General features: G+C 42.0%; 1 protein-coding gene across 4 annotated transcripts in view; it reads left to right on the top strand.

The window, feature by feature from the left end:
- The first annotated feature begins 7,219 nt into the window (after positions 1–7,219).
- The window catches only part of Rap1gds1 (Rap1 GTPase-GDP dissociation stimulator 1), a 124,159-nt gene continuing 107,888 nt past the window's right edge, over positions 7,220–23,490 (top strand). For all 4 annotated transcript variants that reach the window (XM_038311576.2, XM_038311575.2, XM_038311574.2 and 1 more), the window contains exon 1: positions 7,220–7,396. In XM_038311576.2, the coding sequence (XP_038167504.1) occupies positions 7,393–7,396 (4 nt within the window). In that variant the 5' untranslated portion in view covers positions 7,220–7,392. The remainder of the gene's footprint in view (positions 7,397–23,490) is intronic.

Here is a 23,490-nt window from a genome sequence, read left to right as displayed (position 1 = left end):
GGTCTTTCTGTTCCCCCTCTCTCAAAGATTCTTGAGTCTTGAGGGAAGGAGTCCCACCTAGAATATTTTGAGAGTTTCCCAACTATCTCCCAGCTTCCTATATAGATTTCTTTCTTAGCTATTTCCTTCTGGCAATGACTTACCTATATATTTAACATTTTCAAACTTAAAAAAAAAAAAACTCTGTACTAATCCAGATGGTGCGGGCGCATGCCTTTAACCCTAGCACTCTGGAGGCCGAGGCAGGTGGATCTCTGTGAGTTTGAGGGCAGCTTGATCTACAGATTTAGTTCCAGAACAGTCCAAGATACACAGAGAAACCCTGTCTCAGAGAACCAAAACAAACAAACAAACAAACAAACAAACCTTTCTGAGACTGGCTCGCTGCTGCATCAGAATAATATCCTCTACCTTAGACACCAAGACCCTACAAGGCTGGCGCCATCTTGTCACACAAACTGTCACAAACTCTTATGTCTCCTTGCTTCACTGAAGCCACAGGAACTTCTTGCAGACTCTCAGATCCTTATGTCTAGGCCCGGGCATCACAGCCTTTGCATAGTTAATAGTATCCCCTTCCAGGTTCTCTCTGCTACACTTAACTATCCCACCTATAAGTAGTTCTTCCATGTGACTCGAGTTTCACAGTCAGAGCACTGTATTTTTAATCCTTAGTCTTTATTTCCCTGTGCATTCAAGGACCCAGACTTGGCTGTGTTCGTCCTGTGCACTAGCTCCTAAAGAGGGCCCGCATCCTCAGGATAACTTACATGCCACTGCTTGTCCGTTTCCTCACTACTTTTAACCTTGTTATTACATTTCCCCGAAACGTCCAGTGGTTCCTCATTTCCAACTTTATCATTCTTCAAATAAAATTAAATCAAATCAACTCTAAATTCTTCTGTCTGGTTTTCTTCAGTCCCTTGCCTTTTGTTCTTTAAATAGAAAGAGACTATTCAAGCAGACTGGGTGTATCCTCTCTTTGCATGGTATCTACCTTCAGTTAGATTTAACCCATGATGCTGAATCGCGATTGCCAATTTGATGGGTTTTAAAATCACCATGAAAACAACCCTCTGGACTGCAATGAGAGCTTCTAGGTTAGGCCAACTGAGGTGGGGAAGAGCTACTCTAATTCTGAGCAGCACTATTCCACGGCCCTTGGGCCTGGACTGAAGAAAAAGTGATCCTTCAGCACGGGCATCCATCACTCTGCTTCCTCATTGCAGAGGCAGATTTCTAGCCGCCTCGGCTCCTGCCAACATGCCTTCATTGCCAGGATGGACTCGAGCTTAATTTAAAAACCCCTTCACCTCCCTTAAGTTTCTTTTATGAACGCATTAGCACAGCACAGAGCTGAGAAGAGACGTTCTTTAACCAGGTTAATGGAGTTTTAAGTCTTATGTCCTGACTCATAATGTGCATGAATGAATGCAGGTCTATACTTTTTTTTTTTGAAATCTACAGACATTAGCTTGAGTTGACAGAATATGAAAAAGGAAATTTAGGTTTCACAGGATTTAGGAAATTGTTGATAATTAAGTGGTACAGGGAACAATGAACAGGCATGAAAATAAGGTTAAAACACTTAAGTAGTTCAATCTGGATAAGGCTAATTTCACTAATGAGGTCTTTTAAAAAGGAAGGGTTTAGGAAGAAAACTTCACTGTGAAATCATTCATCTTATTGTTGTGAAGTTCAGTTAACGACTCCAATGAGATTCTTCAAATCATATTCAGAGCATCATGGCAAAGAAGAGGCAATCAGCTTCCTATTATTCCCGAAGAGACAGCCTCTCTCTTCTGCTGCTTTTGGCACGGCCCCTCCCAGCGTGTTTTCTTTAAAGGATTTTGATCACCTTCTAGCAGGCATTAATTAGATAAGTTCTATATTTCTCAGAGACATTTTCCTTGATGATCTTTCTCTCAAAAAATAACAATAAAAAAAAACCTCTTGTCGAATCACGTCAGTTTTCAAAAGAACTTTTTATCCAAATGAATAGGATGGTTAGGAACATATTTCCTGGAGGGAATTTGTAAGTTTTCCACAATGAACAGTAGATTTTCCTGCAGTAATCATTGAAGTTTCTAGGAAGAAGATGGGGCCCCACAACAACGACTCCACCTGGTTGATATGATGTCATGATGCTGATAGCTCTACTATAAGACTAATTTTGGGGCCAGGTGGTGGTGGCGCACGCCTTTAATCCCAGCACTTGGGAGGCAGAGGCAGGCAGATCTCTGTGAGTTCCAGACCAGCCTGGTCTACAAGAGCTAGTTCCAGGGCAGGTTCCAAAGCTACAGAGAAACCCTGTCTCAAAAAACCGGAAAAAAAAGACTGGTTTTGGGTACCAGCTGTTCAAGATGGTTCCAACTTGGTTAGCTTAAATGGTGCACCTTCTTATAATGTTCTGGCCAGAACTCCACACATAAGAACTTCAGAAAAAAAACCACTATCAAATTCTCAGAGACCACTTGCAATTATACTGGACAGCAATCTTGAAACTCAGCCATCATTTTAGTTTATAGGATCTCATAGAAAGAACATTGCCAGCCAGGCGGTGGTGGCGCACGCCTTTAATCCCAGCACTCGGGAGGCAGAGGCAGGCGGTTCTCTGTGAGTTCGAGACCAGCCTGGTCTAAAAGAGCAAGCTCCAGGACAGGCTCTAAAGCTGCAGAGAAACCCTGTCTTGAAAAACCAAAAAAAAAAAAAAAAAAAGAAAGAAAGAAAGAACATTGCCCCCATGACAGCTGGAAGTAATTCTGAAAGACAACAGCCCTTTTCCCAACAAAGTTTGTCCTCAGGGTTAAGGACATCATTTGGGGGTTGATTATTACTTTTATAGGGTTGGGGGTTGGGGTAGAAATTATGTAGGCACAGAGATCTCTTTGGGAAAAAAAGGGAAAATTAAATAGAATAATAGGTAGATTAGTGTGACCTTACTCACACTAATAATAATAATAATAATAATAATAATAATAATAATAATAATAATAATAATAGTCAGTAATAGAGTGAATACCTGTGAGCTATTATTTATAGATAATTTACAATGGTATAGATTTATAGATTCTTTTGTGTTGATAAAAATTCAAATTATATTTGTTATATTAATTATGTTCCTATTTGTATACCTATGCAAAGTTATTTTGTCAGACTGTATGCATTCATGTTTCTACCTCTATTTAAGACATTTTGCATATTGATACAATGTTGGGATATATTTATCATATTGCATTATACATTTCTACCTCTGATCAAGATACTTATATATTGTTTACATTTTGAGGTCATTGTCCTCATTTGATGCACAGTTGTTTAAAGATTGTTTAATATTCTGATATGAAATCTTGGTCTTCAAGTTTTACAGGTATTAAGTATTATAGGTCAATAATCATTCATGTTTGTCATACTTATAGTTAGACTAATCAGGTTCTTTAGACACATAGAGATTATATTCTGCATAGATAGGTAATCTTCAACCATTTCAAAGAGCTGTAGAACATGGCATTTAAATAACTTAGGGTTCTATTGACATGAGACACAATTGCTCCTGGCAGCACTGATCTATTCCTGAGAGAAGGTTTATAAATGCCGGAGACGCTCCACTCAGAGCTTGTTTTCTTCAGGGTAAAACTGGCCTTTGGCTAAGGTACTGCCCATGCCTCAACCAGTGACAAAGTGCAAGGTGTCTGGACTGGACAAGCAGGATACAAGGAAAAAGGCTGCCAAACTTTGCCAAGGCAGGGTAAGATGGCTTTGAAATTTTTCCTTCCTCTGAACGTAGTCTGTCAGTTACTCTAGGCCTTAGACAAAGTTGGTTGCTTCAACACTGAAAATGAGACTTTGGGTGATTGCCTAGGCAGCCAGTTGTCTCTGTCATCTACTGCACATTTTGGAAGCTGTTTGATTGTACTTCCTGCCTACTCAAGTAATATTATCTCCCTTCTCAGGCCTTCTATGGGGTTGAAACTAGATAGGCAGAGTTACTTTCCTCTCATGACTTGGCCAAGTTATTTCTAATATAAGACTTAGAGCCCCTTAGAATAGAATTATTATTGAAACATTTAGCATTTGTTCCTTACTTAATATTGTTTGTGCTGGCTGCAATTCTAATTTTTATACTTGATAATCTGTTCTTATTGTATATAGTTTTGTATTGTGTTTGGAATACTCTTATTTAGACAAAAGGGGGAGGTGATTGGGAACCTCCTTCAGCCAAACGCCTTTGAGAGACTGGACCAGGTTGAGGTGTGGCTTTGGGTACCAAAAGGCCGTGGTCCAGCCCTCTCTTCTTGCGCTCCCTCAACAACTGTCTGTTGGACCCCCATTCCTGTTCCTTGAGTTTCTTTTTCAATAAAGAAAAACCTTAGCACACCCTATTTGGAGCTAGTATAAGGATTATCTAATTCACATTCCCACACACACACTTGACACATTCCGCTTCATTTTATTTTAAATTTTCTTTTATTCTTATAAGGAAAATTTCAACATTTTTTTAATGTGGGTGTTTCTCTGGAAAGTATGCCTGTGCACCATGCATGCTGCCCTCGCAGGCCAGAAGAGGGTGTTAGATTCTCTGGAACTGGAGTTACAGATGGTAGCGAGACACCAAGAGGGTGCTGGGAACGAAAGCCATGTCCTCTACAAGGGCAGCCAGGGCTCTTAGCACCATTCTTGCTCTTTTTCAGGATAAACCACTGGTTGGGGGAGAGGGGATGGACAGAAAGACTTCTCTATAAGCAACTTGCACTAAACATTTGCTGTGTTAGCTCAGCTCTCAGCACAGGGGATGTTATGCCAATAAGAAAAGGCAAATGTTACTATCTTTCAGGACTCATGTTTAAGTGTGATAGCCAAAAAGCAAAATACAAGCCAGTCTAGTGAGTGCATTACAGAGAAAATAAAGCGTGGAAATGAGAATGTAAAGGGGTGTACAGAGAGAATAGATGAGACGGCTATGGAAGGTCTCATAAGGTGACTTTTAAATAAAAACATGAAAAAAATCATTATATTCCTATAAAAGGAGAAGAGTTATGTGGAAACAATATATATGAGTGGTTGTGTGGCGGTACATCCGTCAGTCCCATCACTTGCCAGGCCACAGAAGTGTTTGTGAGGTCACTTGGGCTACACAGTGAGTAGACAAGCCAGGACTATGTAGCAAGATGGAATCTCAAAACAAAACAAACAGAAAACAATAGGTGTTACTCCTTAAAGAAGCCACATCTAGTTGTGGTACCACAGTCTCACTACGTGCCAGGGTATTAGAGTTCAGCATAAACGCTATGCTTGAGCTGCCCCTGATTGTAATTGGTAAGAAAGTTGAAGGGATGGCTCGTGGATGCAAGAGGAGCAAAAATCGCGCTTAAACTAATGCCAGGTGGGAGGACAAAAACCAGCTGCTTTTCTAATTTCAACTCACATATGCAAATGAAAGCTAGAAGATACCCTGAAATTACTGTGACATATAATTAGCAAAGGAAGTAACAGAAGAATTAAAGCAAGTTGGAATTGAGAATTGGGAAGACATTTGTGGATGTTCAGGAGGGACCGACAAACATGTGAAGCCGCACAAAGGTCTAGGGCGGTTTTTTGGAAACATTTGAAAAGGAGAAAAAGAAAAAGAAGTGGAATACAGCACGTGTATATTTGTAAGATGGACGGGGGGGGGGTGGTGGTCCTACTGGCTGAACTGTGCCCCAGACATCATGCTGAAATCACTAACACATCAGCATGTGACCTGTAGAAACGAGGTCACTGCAGACACCAGAGTGGATGGGTCACACTGAAGTAGAGCGGCCTTCCCCAGTCTACATTACCACTGTCCTTATAAATAAGGTAAAACTGGACTCATTAACACACAGGGAGAATATGTGAACGCTGGAGTCACGCGGTCACAAGCCAAAGCGTTACCGGAAGTTAAGATGTGCCCTCAGAAGATGCTTGGCCCTGCCCTGGTTTGTCTCTGTCCTCCAGAACGTCAGTGGTTTTCTTGTTTGAATCCTGTTTGAACCGGTTATGACAACAGTCCTAGGGAACTTTTGCTAGATGATTTTTGAGGCGAAAAAGAAGAGTGTTTTTCTTCAAAAATGGGATGCTTAACTGCTACATCAGTTTATGCTTGAGCTGCTATAAACTGATCACACCTGCCTTTAATTATGTTGCATTTTTATTTCAGAAAATCACGTAAAATCCCAGGACCTAGCATATTCAGAAGCGGTTCTGATCTGTGTATGTAATATTAGATATTGGTCTGTGAGAGTCACAGATGAAGAAACAGTCCCGTCTGAGGAAAGAGACCGGAGCTTCAGCTACCTTCTTCCTACCGACAGAGTCCAGGAGCCAATCAACCACACAGAGGTCAGAACAAGCCCAAGTCTCCTGCTGTCTCCTCTCCCTGCAGAGAGCCCAGACGCGGGGGTCCGAGCCTCATGCGCATGCCCGGTGGCGAGGGTGCCAGAGATGAGAGCACTTTGGTCACTGTCCCCAGGCTGCTCATTCTCCACCGGGTTACCCCGGCCGCAGTTGGACTTCTAATTTTTCTGACTTTGAACATGTCTTTCCTGCTCGGCTCGGCGTGAGAGCGGCGGGCACACCCCGGAGGGCCCTGTCCGACGGCAGCCCGGTTAAAGAGCTTTAGGCGCGCGCGCGCTCGCCCAGGGAAGGCGGTGACCTTGCGGTCGCTGTCCGCTTGACCCGCTTTCCCGCCAGCCTTGCAGGACAGCCTGACGCGCCCCGGGGACACGAGCGCGGACATCCGCGGGTTCCTCCGCCCGGCACGTGCTCGCCTGGGGCGTCCGCTGCACTGCCCTGCACGCTCCGGGCTGAGGCTCCTGCCTGCCTGGGGTAGAGGTGAGGAGGGTCTCTGCCCCAACAACCTGGTGACTTTAGCCGGGCCTCCGCCCTCTAGGCGACAGCAGTCAGGCTGCAGGGCACCGGTGCGCAGACCCACGCCCCCCAGCGAGCTCAGAGCTCGCCGGTCGTGGGCAGCAGGCGAAGCTGGCCTCACTGAGCATGCTCGGCGGGGAGGGCGGGGCGCTCGGCCGCGCGTTCGGGAGGGCGCTGCTCGGGAGGGCGCTGCTCGGGAGGACTCGGCGGCGCCTCGGCGCCCGCCCGCCCGCACGCTCTCTCCCTCGCTCGCTCGCTCGCAGCCGCGCCCGCCGCAGGCTGCGCCCGCCCCGCCCCACCCAGCCCCGCCCCGCCCCCCGCCGCTCGTCCCCGCCGCGGCCGCGCCGCCCGCAGCCGCAGCCGCTGCTCCTCCCCGGCGGCCGCCCCCCGCGGGTCCCTCCCTGGCTGCGGGAGACGCGGAGGTAGAGGGAGGACGCCGCCGCTCCGCCCGCCCGCGAACCCTTCGCCTCGCCCTGCCGCTCCTCGCTCTGGGGGAGGAACATGGGTAAGTCCTCCTCGCCGTCACCGCCTGACATTTTTTTTACCCCCTTTTTCCCCTTCAGCGTGCTGCAGGCTGGTGGAGCATTTTCTCGTGCAAAGTTGCCGGCTGGCCACCGGTCGGTCGTCGGAGTGCCGGGCGGCGGCCCTCCCCGGGGAGCACGGGCGCACGCGGGGAGCCGGGCCGGCGGGGTCGCGCGCGGGGTGGGGTCGGCGGCCGGCACCCGCGCCTCCCCTCCTCCACGCCGGCTGCCGGTCGCCGGGCCGCGCGGGGCGTCCCCGGGGCTGGGAGGCCGCTGTGTCGCTGCGGCTGCAGGCTCGCTCCCACCGCCGACCGGAGCACTTGGCGGAACTTCCTCCGCCGTGGGCGCGACCTCTCCCCAGCAGCCTGCCTGCAGCCGGCACCGGCGCGGGGCGAGCCGGCAAGTTGGTCGGGAGGGCGAGAGGGGACAGCCTCCCAGGCGGAGGTGGGGACGGACCGTGGGCCACGCGAGGCTGGCGGGAGCCGCTAGCTGTTGAATTTTGTGTTGGGTGACAGCGGTGTGCACGGCTGGCTCCCGGGCTCGAGCGGTTTTCCTGATTTGCTTCTTCTGGCTACAGTAGCAGGGAATTTACACGCTGGTTATTCTTTCCCGGCTCCCCCTGCCTAAATCTGCATAATCTGATTCTAGTTCCATTGTATAGAGTTAATCCCCAAGAGATTGCATATTTCAGAGCAATAAATGTTTGATAAAACAGAATATATTTGAACCTGAAATTGTCATCAGATACTGCTCAGACTGTGTAGGCTTCCAAAACACCTGATCATTCTGTCCTGTAATTAAGAGCGAAAAGTTTCCTTTGATAGTAAGAACTCAGATCCTCTTCCCAGTACAGGTTCCCCAGTTTGTTTCCACTCTTGTCTGCCGTAATTTCCTCTTTTTCAAAGTGGCTTCCTTGGCGTCCCTCCACTGGGACTTTCTTTCCCCACTCCTCTGTGCAAGTTATTTATGAGTGTGCTCCTTTCATCTGTCAGGAGCGTGCTCAGCGCTTGTTCAGGGTTAGGCCCCGGTAATTCTGAACCCTCAAGGAAGTGTCTGAATCTACAAATGATGTGGTACTGTGGTAGGGTTTCCCGGAAGAGCTAATGCCTGGAGCTTTGAGTCAGACCTTTTGACGGTTCTGTAAGAAGAAGGCAGTGGAGGAGGAGGAGGTGGTTTGAATGAAGAAAAAAAAAAAAAAACCAAAAACAAACCATGACCCTGAATTTTATGTTCACTTGTTTTTCTTCTAATTGAATACTGCTGATACCTCAAACTTTTTTTTTGTAAAAACAGGATTATCCCATTTGTAGTCCCTTTCTCTAAGAGTAGAACTTTTAATGAATGCTAATCCAGATTACGGATTAAAATCTGCATGTTCAAAGGATTTTAATTACAGGTACAGGTTTAGTGTAGAAAAAGTCTTCTTTCCAGGTGAGATTTAGTTCAAACTCATTTTAACTAAGCCGTCAAAATATCGAATCAGTTTTTTTTTTTTTTTTTTTTTTTTTTTTTTTTTTTTTTAGTGGAAATATCCAAGGTCTGTTGTAAACTAGGGAATAAAAATACTCAAGACAGATTAAATTATTTAATCATCTTAACATCCTGAATGCTCTTGCTTGATTAAAATTAAAGACATGAGAAGAAGCCAAATAGAAACCCATCTTATTTTGAAGCTCCTCAGACCCCCCCACCCCAACACTTGAGGTACCTTGTCAGGATTCGTTTGGGCACTTATATCATCTCTAATGGGGTTATTTGTATGTTTTGTACATTTAATCTTGAGTTTAAGAATTTTACATTTTAATTTTTGTATCTTTTCTAGCACTTTTCACATAGTAGGTGTTCAGTAAAATTTGGTCAAATTATTCTTAATACTGCCATTTACTTCCAGCTCTTGAACTTGAAAATGTAGGCCTTGAACAAATACATGGATTGGTAGACCTGGCTGTATAGCTGGAGCAGAAAAATCTAGTTGTAAGGCCTTTCATTTAAAAAAAAAAATAAGGTTGTAGTGTCTTGGGAGTGTGGGTTTTGAAGTCAACCTTAGGTAAGCCATTTCCTTCTGTATTGCTATTTCCAGTGGTTAAGATGTTTTGTATGGTCAGGCCATATATAAAATAATAAAACATTGAAACCTTGGAAGATAATCTTTTTATGAGTCAGTGAAATTATACCAACTCCTAAGAAACACTAATTAATGGAAATTACTTTTTAACTCTGTCTTTTAAAGAATAAGATGTATTTATTTTAAAGATTTTTTTTTTTGTGGTCCTGGTGTTGAACCAGGGCCTTGTGCATGTTTGAGTTCCAGGTGGAGCCCTTAAAGGATATTTTTATGACGGTGACTTTTCTCCATAAGAAACAAAGGCAATTTTCTATGTAGCCATCAGATCACAGCTATTACTTTGTGTATATGTTATTATAACCCAATATTGATTGACAATCAAGCCACTGGAGTGTACCGTGGGGAGAACAATGAGTAAGACAGGCACACTTCGGGGTTCTTAAAATTGTAGGAACTGTACAGCCCACAAATAATGGTAATGGAAGTAAATGTAGGAGTAGCGGGTGATGGCACACATCTCTAGTCCCACCGCATTGGAGGACAGGCTGAGGACAGCAAAGACTGTTGACTAGGAAGAGAGGGGGATGACGTAGGTGAAAATAGGTAGGAAATTTTGAAAAAGTTTCTAGGGTATGATTAAAAAGCCCCATTTAGCGAGAGGAAAATTACAGACATAGCGGGTGACAGAAGTGAAAAAGTATTAGCAGTTACCGAGGAGTGGTAGATGTTAAATGCTAAGCCGAAGAGTTGGGACTGTTGCTGTCACTTGGCGATAATGGCAATTTCACTATAGTGTCTCACACTTCTTTGACATTCCCTTTTCTCAGGTCTCTGTCTTAGGATTGTACATTTTTTTTCTTTCATAGTATCTGTCAGTGGAAATTTTGGTTTAATTTTAGTTTTGGAGAGAGAAAAATTATTAAAATCAACAGTACAAAGTCTATTCTGATTACAAAACTTTATGATATCTGAAATTCAAGTTTGAAATATACCCCGTATCTCAGATGTCTTACATTCGTTCCTGTCTGTGTGGGATGGTTTTCTGTAGGCAGTTTCTCCGTAACAAAGCAAGTTTGTGAGCTTTGTCTAAAAGAATGACCTACAAGGCTCTTTCTGATGTGGGCTGAGATAGGGACTGTACTCAAACTGCAGAGGGATGGAATTCTTTCAGTGCACACTACTTATGCAGTATTGGTGCTTAAAGAATTCCTGGAATTAAGTCAAGGATAAGGATAGTGATGATGGGAATTTTACGTTGGCCTACTAGCTTTGACTAGCAGTGTTTGCAAGTTCCAGAGTTCTCTCGTGATTGGGTTTTCCGTTTTCTCAGAATGGCTTTAGATATCTCTTTAGACACTCTCTCTCTCTCTCTCTCTCTCTCTCTCTCTCTCTCACACACACACACACACACACACACACACACACACACCCGTCCGTCTGTCTGTCTGTCTGTCTGTCTGTCTGTCTGTCTGTCTATCTGTCTGTCTATCCATACACACACAACTTTTTATCTACCAGATCATTGGACATCAGTGTATAAAAGTTAATTGAAACTCATTAGAGTTCAGTATATAATTGGGATTTATTTTTTAGTGATTATTGATTTCCTAACGTGATTATATTGTATATTCACCACATAGAAGTAATAATTTCAACATGAATAATAGTAAAAAAGCAATGATTTGAGTGATATAAATAGCTACTTTAATGTCGCATCTAAGTGCCTATTGATTAATTTTCAATGATGATTTTAATAAATACCATAAAATTAGTGGACATGCCTCCTGGGCCAGTACAGGAGTCTTCAGAATATTGTTAAGGTAGTAATTACCAGTGGCTGATGTCAGTTATCATGCTGTACTTTATATAATTTCAAAACCTTTTCAACAGTTAAATAATTGGGTGACACTCCATATTTTATTGATTCAAAGAAATAATTTATCTAAGAGGATAGAACCTTCTAAAATCATGATTTTAAAGTAGTAGTTTTCAAATTTTAGTTTGCTTAAGAATTGTTGGGAGAGCTTGTTAAAAAAAATGACTGGGGCAGCCCACGCTTCTGATCCAGTAGGTTTGTGCTGCGAGACAGTCTCAGGTGATGCTGTATTGGGAATAGCACCGGGCAGCTGATCCAGTAGGTTTGCACTGCTGAGACAGCCTCAGGTGATGCTGTATTGGGAATAGCACTGCCACATAGGAGAGGCTGGCAGACTTTTTCTGTAAAAGGCCATATGGTAAGTATTTTAGACTTGTAGGCCAGGAGGCAAAGTGAAGAGTGCTAACTGAAAAGAGAAATACATGGTGAAAGAAGATAAACATCTGCAGCCTTTAATGAGATTGAAAACCCAGCAGCATTGATTGAACACAGCTTGTACAGTACAAAGTGCGAAGATTGAATTGTTTTTAAGTATTACATCGCACTTAATTACGGTTCTAACTTATTGTCCTATCAGAATTGATCGTACATCTTCACCCATTAATGCAGATCTTGAAAGCAGTTTTATGATTTTTGTCTTTGAAGTTTTTTTTTGCATAGATATTGCCAGTTACGTACAGTTTCCTTACTTTCTTGATTTGGATGTGTCGAGGGCTAATCACAGGGTCCTGTGCTCTACATATGTTCTTAATGAACATATTTCTTGTATGTGAGGCATTTTGAGACTTCTTCCCTGTTCTCTTGATATGTCCCAATTTGCATTCAGATTAGCTGCTTCCAATTGAAAACTCAGTGGGAGCTCCTGGTGAGCTTGGGAAAAGCTGCAGCTGTAGTTTGAGCTTGGAAAGTGTACCTGTTAAGTTTTGTGAATATCTGGAGGTCTTGGAGGTCTTGGTTAACGGCTGACAACACAGGAGCTACACTAAAGAGATCGGTTGCTACTTCTGAGTCAAGAAGTGTCCAGATGGCTTTACTGTAATGTAAATTTCTCATTGTCAGTTTTACATTGACTTCGAGATGAGATGCATTAAGAAACATCACATCTGAAAGGAAATTAATTTTCAAAGACATGGGTTTGGGCTAGTTATCTTCCTTCCTTTTCTCCTTCCTCCCATCCATCTATCCATCCATCCATCCATCCATCCATCCATCCATCCATCCATCCATCCATCCTGTCTTTGCTATTTGTAGTGAGCATTTCTTTTTGTTCAGATCATCTTCTGTGCCTAATTTTTTTTAAATTAAATGCCAGTTCGCTAGACTTTCTTACAGTAATGCAAGTTGAGAGTTTTCAGTTTCTTCTTTGATAGGGATGGACAGAACCGACAGTGGGTTTGTTAAATCTGTGGGTGCAAATTAAGTTCCCTACTTGTGGTACAGTCAAATGATTCACTGGATTAACTGCTTTTCTGCCTGAAAACCTGTTAGTGAAGAACAGTCAGCGTCAAAGAGTGTATGTTTTAAAACATAGTTTGTAAGTTAACTAAAGTAGCCTCTTTGTGTGCCTCGCGTATCTTGACCAGCTAGTTGTGACACATCTTACTAGACTCCGCTTCAGGTTATACAGGATTAGCATATTCTAAGCTTTGAAAATTCTCTTTCATATCATTGTTCTATATAAGAACTTTATTGCATTAAATTCTTAAGTAGTTGGGGATTGACTTTTTGGGAAAACAAAACAAAACAACCAAACAAACAGAAACCAACTGATAACAGGTAACTTACCATGAGCCAGGAAAAGTTCCCTCCAGACCCTTTGGTTGAGTTTTCAGTTGCACTTTGCCAGTATTCCAGCTGGCTGTGATAGCATTACAAGCTCTTGCCCCCATGCCCTGCTTTTTAGGATGCCGGTGATCAAGCTCAGGTCTTGAGTTTTGCAAATCAAGCACACTGACAGCTGAACTTGTTCCTGTTGCATTGACTTTTCTTGGGGAGGCACAAAGGAACATCTAATCACCCCAGATTGGTATCCAGGATAGGCCAGAGGTCAGCTTGGTCAGACCAGTGAGTTTGTAGGGCTTGCAGATTGAGGGCTTACAGTAGCATGCATGATTCCTTCCCTGTCCCCCAACAGCTGCATCACTGCCAAGTCCACCCTATCATAATGGCTGCAACATGGAAGCGGCATCATAGGGACCTGCTTTCAGTTAAACCTCTATCCTTTGTACTCCTGGCATCTGAATCTCGGGTGACTTCTGACTCCCCAGGGAGTCCCAACAGCACTAATACCATCACTAGTACCATAGACCTGGCTAGCACTGTGTTGTTCTGTTCTAGTTGCCATAGCTACCAGGGGCAAAGCCCAGGATGGAATCCTGCTATACCTAGGGAAAAACTGCCATAAAGCATCTCCCCAAACCCTAAAAGGCTATTTATTCCTCCATAAGTATCTTGAGATTTGGCTGCTGCAGTCAAATATAATTAACTCACCATGGGTAAGTAATTTTTCTTGCCTGAGTAAGAAATATGCCACTTGGAAACTAACTTGTTTTGCATCCTAATTTTCATGAAGAAATTCTGCTGTGACAAGATATTTTGTTATCATCATCTCTTTGATTATTGCTATCCTGTGCATTGGGGATGTGATGTATATTTAGTCTGGTGATATTGATGTATACTATATTTTTCTAGTATAGCTACAGTGTTAGTGTATAATCATGATTTGTTATCCACGCAATGACATGATAATCTGCATAATACCAAAGTTCTTGAAAGCTTACTATTAGAAGGTAAGATGGTCCTCAAGCTACAGTGTGCTCATATTGAACGATCACTCTGTTGTAAGTAGAAAATACAGTCAGTTAATACTTCTAGTCTGACTTACCTACAGAATACTATGGTAACCCAGTAAATTATAAACTATCTCTTATTTAGCTTTAGGTCCATGGTACTGAGAATTAGTATTGTACTAATGTTCACTGGCATGGGAACAAATCAAAATTCACTGTGTGGTTTATTCTCCAATATGTATTTCTTTTACCTCATCCTAACGTTAAAACATAGAAATTGAGGCCTATCTGTAAACTTCTTGATTTGACATGCTGGTCAAAATGAAACGGTGACTTCTTTTTGTTGTTGTTTTTGTTCTTTTGAGACAGGGTTTCTCTGTAGCTTTGAAGCCTGTCCTGGAACTAGCTCTTGTAGACCAGGCTGGCCTCGAACTCACAGAAATCCACCTGCCTCTGCCTCTCCAGTGCTGGGATTAAAGGTGTGTGCACCACCACCCACCAAGTAGTCTGCAAATGTGGCTTCCCTGGACCTGCATTCCTGCATGACAACTGATTAGTATTGAGTGGAGAATCCTTCACTAAGGCTGTGTGGCCAAAGGCTGATATCATAAATTCATTTAAAGAATCAAATTGATGTCAAACTCTATGAAGTTTTCATCATATTTTGTATCTTGCAAAGTTGACTATTCAAAGTTGACTTATGAAGTTATATGAATTCATAGTATTTGGGGTTTCTATTACTGCTTCTAAATTACAAAAGATTTGATTGCATTAAAATGGAGTATGATTGAACTTACTTCATTTTGAAAATTAATAAATTTAAAATTAAGAAGCTATGAAAATTAAGTCATAAAACTAGCCAATAGCATAGCTGTGATATATAGTTATGAGCTATAATTAAGCTGAATTTTCAATTGACCAGAATAATTCAGAGAAGAAAAGATTTATTCTTGGCTTTTTCATAAGCTGTAGCATAGAGGTTTGAAGAGAAGACTCAGTTTTAAGTATACTTCCTGCTCTTGGAGAAGACTCAGTGTCGTTTCCAGCACCCACACAGTGGTTCATGACCATCAATAACCGTATATAGGGGATCCAGTGACTTCTTCTATGAGAACCAGGCATGCACATGGTACATCCATGTCCATCATGTGTACCATGGACATGGTACATATGTTCATTCAGGCAAGACATCATACACATAAAATAAGTCTTATTAAAAATGACATCTGTAGTATAACCTTTGACAAGTTACTTGAATTCTTTATATGCTTATTTTATCTATGCCGTAAAAATACTATCACTGTTGAATAAGAACCAAAGAATAGATTAGAACTGAAAGTGAAAAGTAATGGAGCTTTGTTTCAGAGCATCTGTGACACATTGTAACATACTGTAACACATTGTAACACTGTAACACATTGTAACACTGTAACCAGCTGTGACCCATTGTAACATTGTAACACACTGTAACATGTTATGAAACACTGTAACACATTGTATCACACTGTAACACATTGTAACACAGGGACCTCCAAGCTGAAGCACCTGATGAGAGCTTCACTATCTCAGACCAAGTACTGCCATATTCTTCCTTTATTTTTGGCCTTTGAGCATTAATTTTATTTCCTAGGGAAAATAATGGGATCATCAGAGTGTAACAGAGCTATTAGATTGTTTCGGAGGAGTATTTTATTATGTTTTTACAAAGACTTCCCTAACATATAAGACTTAACATAAAATTGTTACCTTCAGGAGAACTACAGAACGATAATGCGATCAGGTGACTCACTCTGTTATTTTTAAGTTACGGGAAAAGACTTACATAGATTATTTACAGCAATCTCCAATAACTAATAAGTTCTCTTCACTTGTGCTGGGATTTCTTAATAGAACAAACAAGCAAATGGGATTCATTGTACATCCACACACCGTGGCTTTGAAAGCTATGAGAAATGCATACTATCTTAGGTGTTGTGAAACAAGAACTTTGTCAGGTTGGAGAAAACTTTGCTGGACGTCTTGGAAAGTATTCTTATTTGAAGATTCACTAAGTGGTTGGTACTGATTATTGCAAGCAAAGCCGAAAGTTGATGAGCATAGATAGCTTCATAGAAATGCGGATGCCGACTGACCCTCATAAAATTGGAAGATAGGTTTGGTTTAAAATATAATGAGAACAAATAAAAATTTTATGTGAACTGATAAATTTCCTTTTACCTGCAGAAATTCAGTTTTGGGAAGATTATGATGTTAAGCTACAAGAGAGTTCACAACTGTCCACTGAGACATGCTTCTGGCTTTGACTTGGTTTGTACAAGCAGTCAGTCAAATCAGAAGAAGACAGCATTACCAGTGTAGGTGTTAACAGAAGGTGACAGAGCAAGGAGTGTACACAGTTATTCTCCACTTCTGCAGAAGCTTGACCTCTAACTGTAGACAAAGAGTAATGGAAAGAGATGAATAATAGAGAGAGATAAAGCCATAGCCTGGAATCCTCAGAGAAAACACAGACTCTGAGAATTGAAATAGCGGCAGATCCCAGGTTTCAGCACCCAGTGCATATTCTCTGGCACATACATGTGTCTATTCCGTGTAAGGATCTAGACTGATTTCCTAGAATTTATTTCCTTTATGAGCTGAGCACCTATAAAAGCTGAGTATCTCTTAGGCATCCCTTTTGATACTATGGCAGAGATTGTCCCTAGCCATTTTACTTTGTTTTTAATTACAAATTCAGACATGTAGACAGTTGTTACCTAGTACAACTGGTTAATTTTGTTGGAAATTTTCATTCTTGAGGAACTTCTGTCTACATAAAGAAGCCTACAGAAAGTCCTTGTTTTTGCACAGTTCTGGTCTGCTCAGAGTGAGTTTCATTCATCTCTACGAAGTGCTAACTGCCTGGGCAGAAGAAGGGCCAGAGCTTTGATTCATCCCAGCGTTGGTCCATATTCTGGCCATGTTATTCCGCTTCTGCATTCAACGTGGTTGACGATACCTTTAGCCAATGACTTTTGGGGTTTACAAATCCTAGGGCGTGGTCTTGTCTGCAGAAGTGACAATTTGTAAGTTTAGGGAGAGGGTCTTGCCTTCTCTTGCTCCTGTGTTCTCTTGGGTGGTTGGAATGGAGCAGGCAACTTGCTCTTCATCCCTGGACAGAATGACTGGACAAAGGCAGCTATATCAGTGAGTGTTTACCCCTATTTTATACCCAAATAAATTCTTGAGAACTCTTAACAGACTCTTATAGCATCTCACTACAAGATATTGTAGCAGGAAACATGAAATCTATGTTCAAAGACATAGTTTATTGCTCAGAGCATTTTAAAAATATTTTATTTCATGTTTGCATGTATGTTTATGTGCCTGGTGCCAGGTCAAGGGTGTCAGATCTCCTGGAACTGGAGCTACAGATGGTTGTTAGCCACCATGTGGATACTGGGAATTGAACCAGAGTCCACTGGAAGAGCAGCCAGTGCTCTAAGCACTAAGCTATCTCTCCAGCCCCTGCCCAGAGCCTATTAATGCTTGCTTTTTAAGCCCAAATCTCAGTTGGGTAGTGTGATTAAGAACCTGGTACTATTTATGCATGAAAGGGTGCACTGTGGAAGAACCCTAAAGCTAGGATGCCAAAGGCTAATGTACGGTGCTAGCCAATATATGACACACGTATCTTTATCCATTACATAAATCTTCCCTTGCAAAGAAGGAAGCATCTCTATGTATTGCCTTAAAAATGAGTTAGAAACAGAGCTCCACACAGAAGAGACTAATATGCAGTCATGGAGTATCTCCAGAGAGGGAACCTGACTTTACTGTACCCTACCTTTTCTCCCTCCAGTAATTACCATGGTACAGAAATGCCAAGAATAGAGGAAATTATCACTTCCAGACAGTAAATCTTTTAGTGTGTGTGTGTGTGTGTGTGTGTGTGTGTGTGTGTGTGTAGTGCATACTTGTGTATATGCTTATGGAGGTCAGTGGACAACCTCTGGTAGTACCCTGAAAACATTGTCCACCTCCATCGAGACAGGGTTTCCTGTTGGTCTGGAGTTCATCCATTAGGCCAGACTGGCTAGCCAGCAATGCTGACCTGCTGGCTCTACCTCTCAGCTCTAGGATTAGAGCGACAAACTGCCGAACATTTTCACGTCGATTCTGAGGCCTGAACTCGTGCTCTCACATTATGAGGTAAAGAACTGTGGCAGCTGAGCTATTTTCTTTCTCTGTTCAGCACACAGTAAATTAAATAGAATATTAATGATAAATTATTGAGCAGTGGTAGACTAGGGAACTCAAAAGCCAAGAAAGCCAAGAAAAGATATCCAAGGGAGGAGAAAACAGATTTTCTTTGAAATACTAAGTTTCATTGTTCTGACCTTTCTCCCTGGTCATGAGGTCAGATCCAGGGCCCCGCATATACTAAACTTGTACATGCTACCACTAAGCTACAGTCCCAGGTGTCAGCCTTCTGAGTAGCAGTTCACTTGAGTTTACAGGCCAAGGCTGATCCATGGTCACCTGGCCTGAAAGCACAACTCTGAGGAAAAGAGGCTGACAGTGTTGGGCTGAACGCACAGAGAATTGCAGCAGAAAGTGAGGAACTAGGAGCTAGAGAAGCATTCTGCAGGAAGCCAGAGCACTTCTGTCTGTGAGACAGGGCCTCCAGCGTCTGTATGTAAGGGAGTGCAGAGGCAGTGCCGAAAACCTTGGCCTGACCTGAGGGTTAGGTGGACTGTCGAGGACTCTACTGTGCGGAACTGCTTGAGTTCCAGGAGAAGCAGGGGATACGTGGGGAAAGCCATTACTTCCAGGCTTTTGACACTGGGGAAAAATTTCTCTAACCTCTGCTTGCCTCTTTCCATCCTTCCTTTCTTCTTTCTCTCCCTCCCTCCTTCCTTCCTTCCTTCCTTCCTTCCTTCCTTCCTTCCTTCCTTCCTTCCTTCCTACAGAGAGTCTCATTGAACTCTTGAGTCCCTGATTCGGCTGGACAGAGAGCTCCTGTATCTGCCCTTCGTTCCCAACACTTACAGAAGCACCCTCAGGTTCCCATGCTTTTATCTATGGCTTGAGCCCTCTCCTCAGTCCTATCTGTCTCTAGCTTGGTATTTGTAGGTCAGGCTGAAGGTGAACTTGCATATGAAGAACAAATAGGTTTGTTGATATCTGATGTAATCTTTTGTTCAGATTTTATTCTTTTGTTTCAAACATGTTGATGTATTTGTGTTTTTAATCAGTCATACGTTCTGTTTTCTTTGTAAACTTGAGAGTTTGTTTGAATCTGTTGTATGGTTTTCCTCTGCTGTCAGACATATCCTAGAATCTAGGGCAGAACTTAGAGGTAGGATATCACTTACACTTGAACCTTAAGTACCAGGAATCAACAATGCATCATAAGCAGGCACTTGAGTTGATGCTGAAGGAGTTGATGCTCACAGCCTCAGTATTAAGTCTAAACCTGTGTACTAACTTCAGGAGCCAAGTGGAGTGTGAGAGTTAAGGAAAAAAAATAAGATGGAACCTTCGATGGGGAACACAGGCTAATAAACTGCTGAGACATTGTTCTGGGAGAATCCTAGAGAGGATGTTGATATCGTGAGGTCTTAGGTGGTCTTGCAGGTATCATAGGCATAAGAAACTGTAGCAGGGCAGATAGGTGTCAAGTGGGTATTTTATTTTTGTGTTTATACAACTCAGAAGTGAGGTTTGCAAGTACAAGTACGTTCCTCCCATTCAGTGTCTTCCAGAACGTTTCCTCTGTGTGGAGGTTATTTCAGTAATTCACAGCAATCTGGTAATGGCAGGTTTTTACCAACATTGTCCAGAATGGTTCTTGGCTTTCTTTTAAAGAGTTTAACATGCTATCAAGCTTTGTTAATTTATCTGCATTGATTTTTCTCCATTGCCTTATATAACGTCCTGGTTATTGACCACTATTTGAGATGGAACTATATAGTAAGTCTTTTCATTTAGGTGCCCGTGGAGAAAACATCACCCCAAATACTTTTCTTGTTCAGTTCTTAAAGAATTAAGCTTGGATCTTACTATATAAAGACAATGTATTAACTTGTAATTTCTATCATGTTGTATGCTAAAACCATATTTGACAGTGTAAAACAGGAAACAGTTGTTGAACTCTTGGTGGATGTGAAATAGAATTGAACCGTGCCCTGCTTTTAAGCATTAAGGTTTAGTATTGAAATCATGAAGATTGGCTGACTCTCAGCTTAAACACGACTCTAGTAAGACAGCAGGATTTCTCTTAACTACTTCAGAATGGACGAGACCTGGGCTGTAGCTCAGAGTTGGAATGTTTACTTAGGGTAGATTGAACTCAAAACCCCCAGCCACAGCCTGAAAGAATGTAGCAGGGAGGGTGGAGAGGGGAAGGGGTCATTGCTCAGAATGTTTTTTATAAGAAAGAAGATTGCTCAAAAAGTTTTGTGCCAGCTTTCTGAAATAAGCAGAGAAGCAACCCCACAGTGATAGGAAGTCATTACTTTTGTCATAATAAAAATATTTCTTAGTCAAGGCAATTTAGATCATAATTTGTAACAAGATGTGAGTGCAGGATATAGAAAGATTAATGTTAAGTTTTTAGGCTCCATTACATTTTCACTCGGGAGAGTAATGTGAAAATATTCAAATTTCCCATCCAATAAAAATCCACCAATAAGAGTTTTATATACACAAAAGTATAAAACTAAGGAAATGAAAAAAAAAACTCACAAAATTGGAATTGTATGAATTTTTGCAAAAACAATTTTCCGAATCGGTTTGCTAACTTAGGAAATTACCTGAGTTTCTAATTCAGCCCTGTTTTAGAAGTTGACTGAATTCACGTGGTCTTGTTTTGTATGAAGTCAGCTTTGAGTGCAGTGGAGGCAGGTGATGGGCGAGGTGCTGTTACAGCTAGTCTGTGGGATGAGGAGCTCCACCCTGTGGGTAAAGGACAGACTCATTAGTCGCTTTTCTCCTGGCAGAGAGCAGCTTAAGGAATGAAGGTTGGCTTTTACCCTATTTGAGAGCCCAGCCCATCACTGCAGGAAAGTCAGGGTGGCGGGGACTGGAGGCAGCTGGTCACATCGTACCTGCAGTTTAGAAGGCAGAATGGGATGAAGGCAAATGTTCAGCTCGCCCCATCCCGCACCAGCACCCACCCCTGCCACCACCATCACCCCCACCCCACCAATTCCCACCCCTGCCACCTTCTTGTATTATTTTTTGAGACAGGGTCTCTCTCCATAGCCCTGGCTGGCTGGCCTTTCTTTCATTTGGTCCTACACCCCAGCCTATGGGACAGTGCTGCTCACGTTCATGATAGTCTTCTCTCTTCAGTTAGACATTACTGGAAATGTATTCTAGTGTTCAAATGATTTTAACTCCTGTCAGGTTGACGATCAAGATTAATCTTGATCAAGTGGATAAGTGTTGAGTAGATGCAGGGTTTTGGTGTTACTGCCACTGGTAGACCATATTGGGAACAAGCTCGTGCATGTGAATAGGTATACTATATGCTAGGGCTATACATACACCAATAAAAGAGTGTATAGTTTATGAAGTTTAGAGTTTGCATTAAATGGAATAGCTTATTTTTTCACACATAGCATTCCTACTTCTTAAATGCTATTTTAATGTCCTCCAAGTACTGCAATATGCACTTTGCATAGTAATTTTTATCCAGATTCATCTTTTCCACATCATGTATTTGTGCTTATGAGGCATATTTAATATTTATTTATATATCTGTTAGACCATGCTTCTGTGGGACAATGTCATACATATTTAATGTTTATTTATATATCTGTTAGACCATGCTTCTGTGGGACAATGTCATACATATTTAATATTTATTTATATATCTGTTTGACCATGCTTCTGTGGGACAAAGTCATACATATTTAATGTTTATTTATATTTCTGTTAGACCATGCTTCTGTGGGACAATGTCATAAGAACTAATTGAAAGAAAATGGCTCCCTATATATTACCTTCTTTAATATTCAAGGTTTTTCTTCGACTTGATAATCTGAAAGTAGTAATAAATTAATACCTTTTAGCTGTTGTTTCTGAGTTCTTAGTTGTATGTGTGGGGGGTGTGGTTTGTTTAAACTAGCTGACATTTTGACAAATATCTGTAGTAGCTATAGCAATTAGAAATGATTTTTCTACTAACTTTTTTGGCTTGCTAGGAAGCAAGCTCTTGCTTTGTTTGTTCACTTACCTCTCCCATCCTGAAACTCGTGAAAGGTGGCAGCGGTGTGAGGAACATGTGCTGGCTGGTTTTATGTCCACTTGACACAAGCTAGAGTCATCAGAGAGGAGGGAGCCTCAATTGAGAAAATGACGCCGAAAGATCAGGCTATAGGCAAACCTGGGGCAGTTTTTTAATTAGTGATTAAAGGGGAGGTCCCATCCTGTTAGGGCTGGTGCCATCTCTGGGCGGGTGGTCCTGGGTTCTAAAAGAAAGCAGGCTGAGCAAGCCATTTGGGAGCAAGTCAGTAAGCCACCCTCCTCAGCGGCCTCTGCATCAGCTCCTGCCCCCAGGTTTCTGCCCTGCTTGAGTTCCTGCCTTGACTTCCTTGATGATGAACAGTGTTGTAGAAGTGAAAGCAGAGTAAACTCTTTTCTCCCCAAGTTGCTTTTTGGTATGGTGTTTCATCACAGCAGTAGAAATCCTAAGTCAGCACAAGGGGGACTTTTCTGTATTAAACAACCTCACAGTTAACTTGGTAGACCATTGACGTGATTGTTGGGACTATTTTCTCACTTGTTAAAAACATCAGAAAAAAGGGGAGACCATGATTTGCTGATGTAATTCTGTGTATAGACAACTGAGGAAACTTAAAGACAAACCAATTACTAATCACAGAATTTGCTCGCTGACTGAATATGTGATCTTTTTTTATGGGATCATTTTGCACAGTAGCTTGTTTGTAGTCTAGACATGTTTACCCATAGAAATGGGAACATTACGTAATTCTTATTCATAATACATTTGTTGGAAGGAGTAGAGATGTCACTATATTGTAGAGTGCCCACCTAGCATACAGGAGGTGCAGGGTTTGATCCACCTCTGCAGAAGAGGCTACAGTATGGCTAAAATATGTATGTCGCAGGATCTGAATTAAAATAGTCAATTTTATTGAGAGACCCAAAACAAGGTCTGGATAAAATCAGGTAAGTTCATGCTGTAGAAAGGCAGGCTTAATAACTAACATATGAGTGTTCCTAAAGTAAAGATAGTTTGTTCTAATCATAGGAGCCAGGGAATTTTAGTTCATTGACTTGCTCATTTAGTTCTTCAGGCATTCAGTGTAGAATGCATGCTTGTGATGATAAGTGGAT

This window comes from Arvicola amphibius, chromosome 14 (assembly GCF_903992535.2).
Source record: "Arvicola amphibius chromosome 14, mArvAmp1.2, whole genome shotgun sequence".
Taxonomy (NCBI): domain Eukaryota; kingdom Metazoa; phylum Chordata; class Mammalia; order Rodentia; family Cricetidae; genus Arvicola; species Arvicola amphibius.
This window is presented reverse-complemented; position numbering and strand designations above follow the sequence as displayed.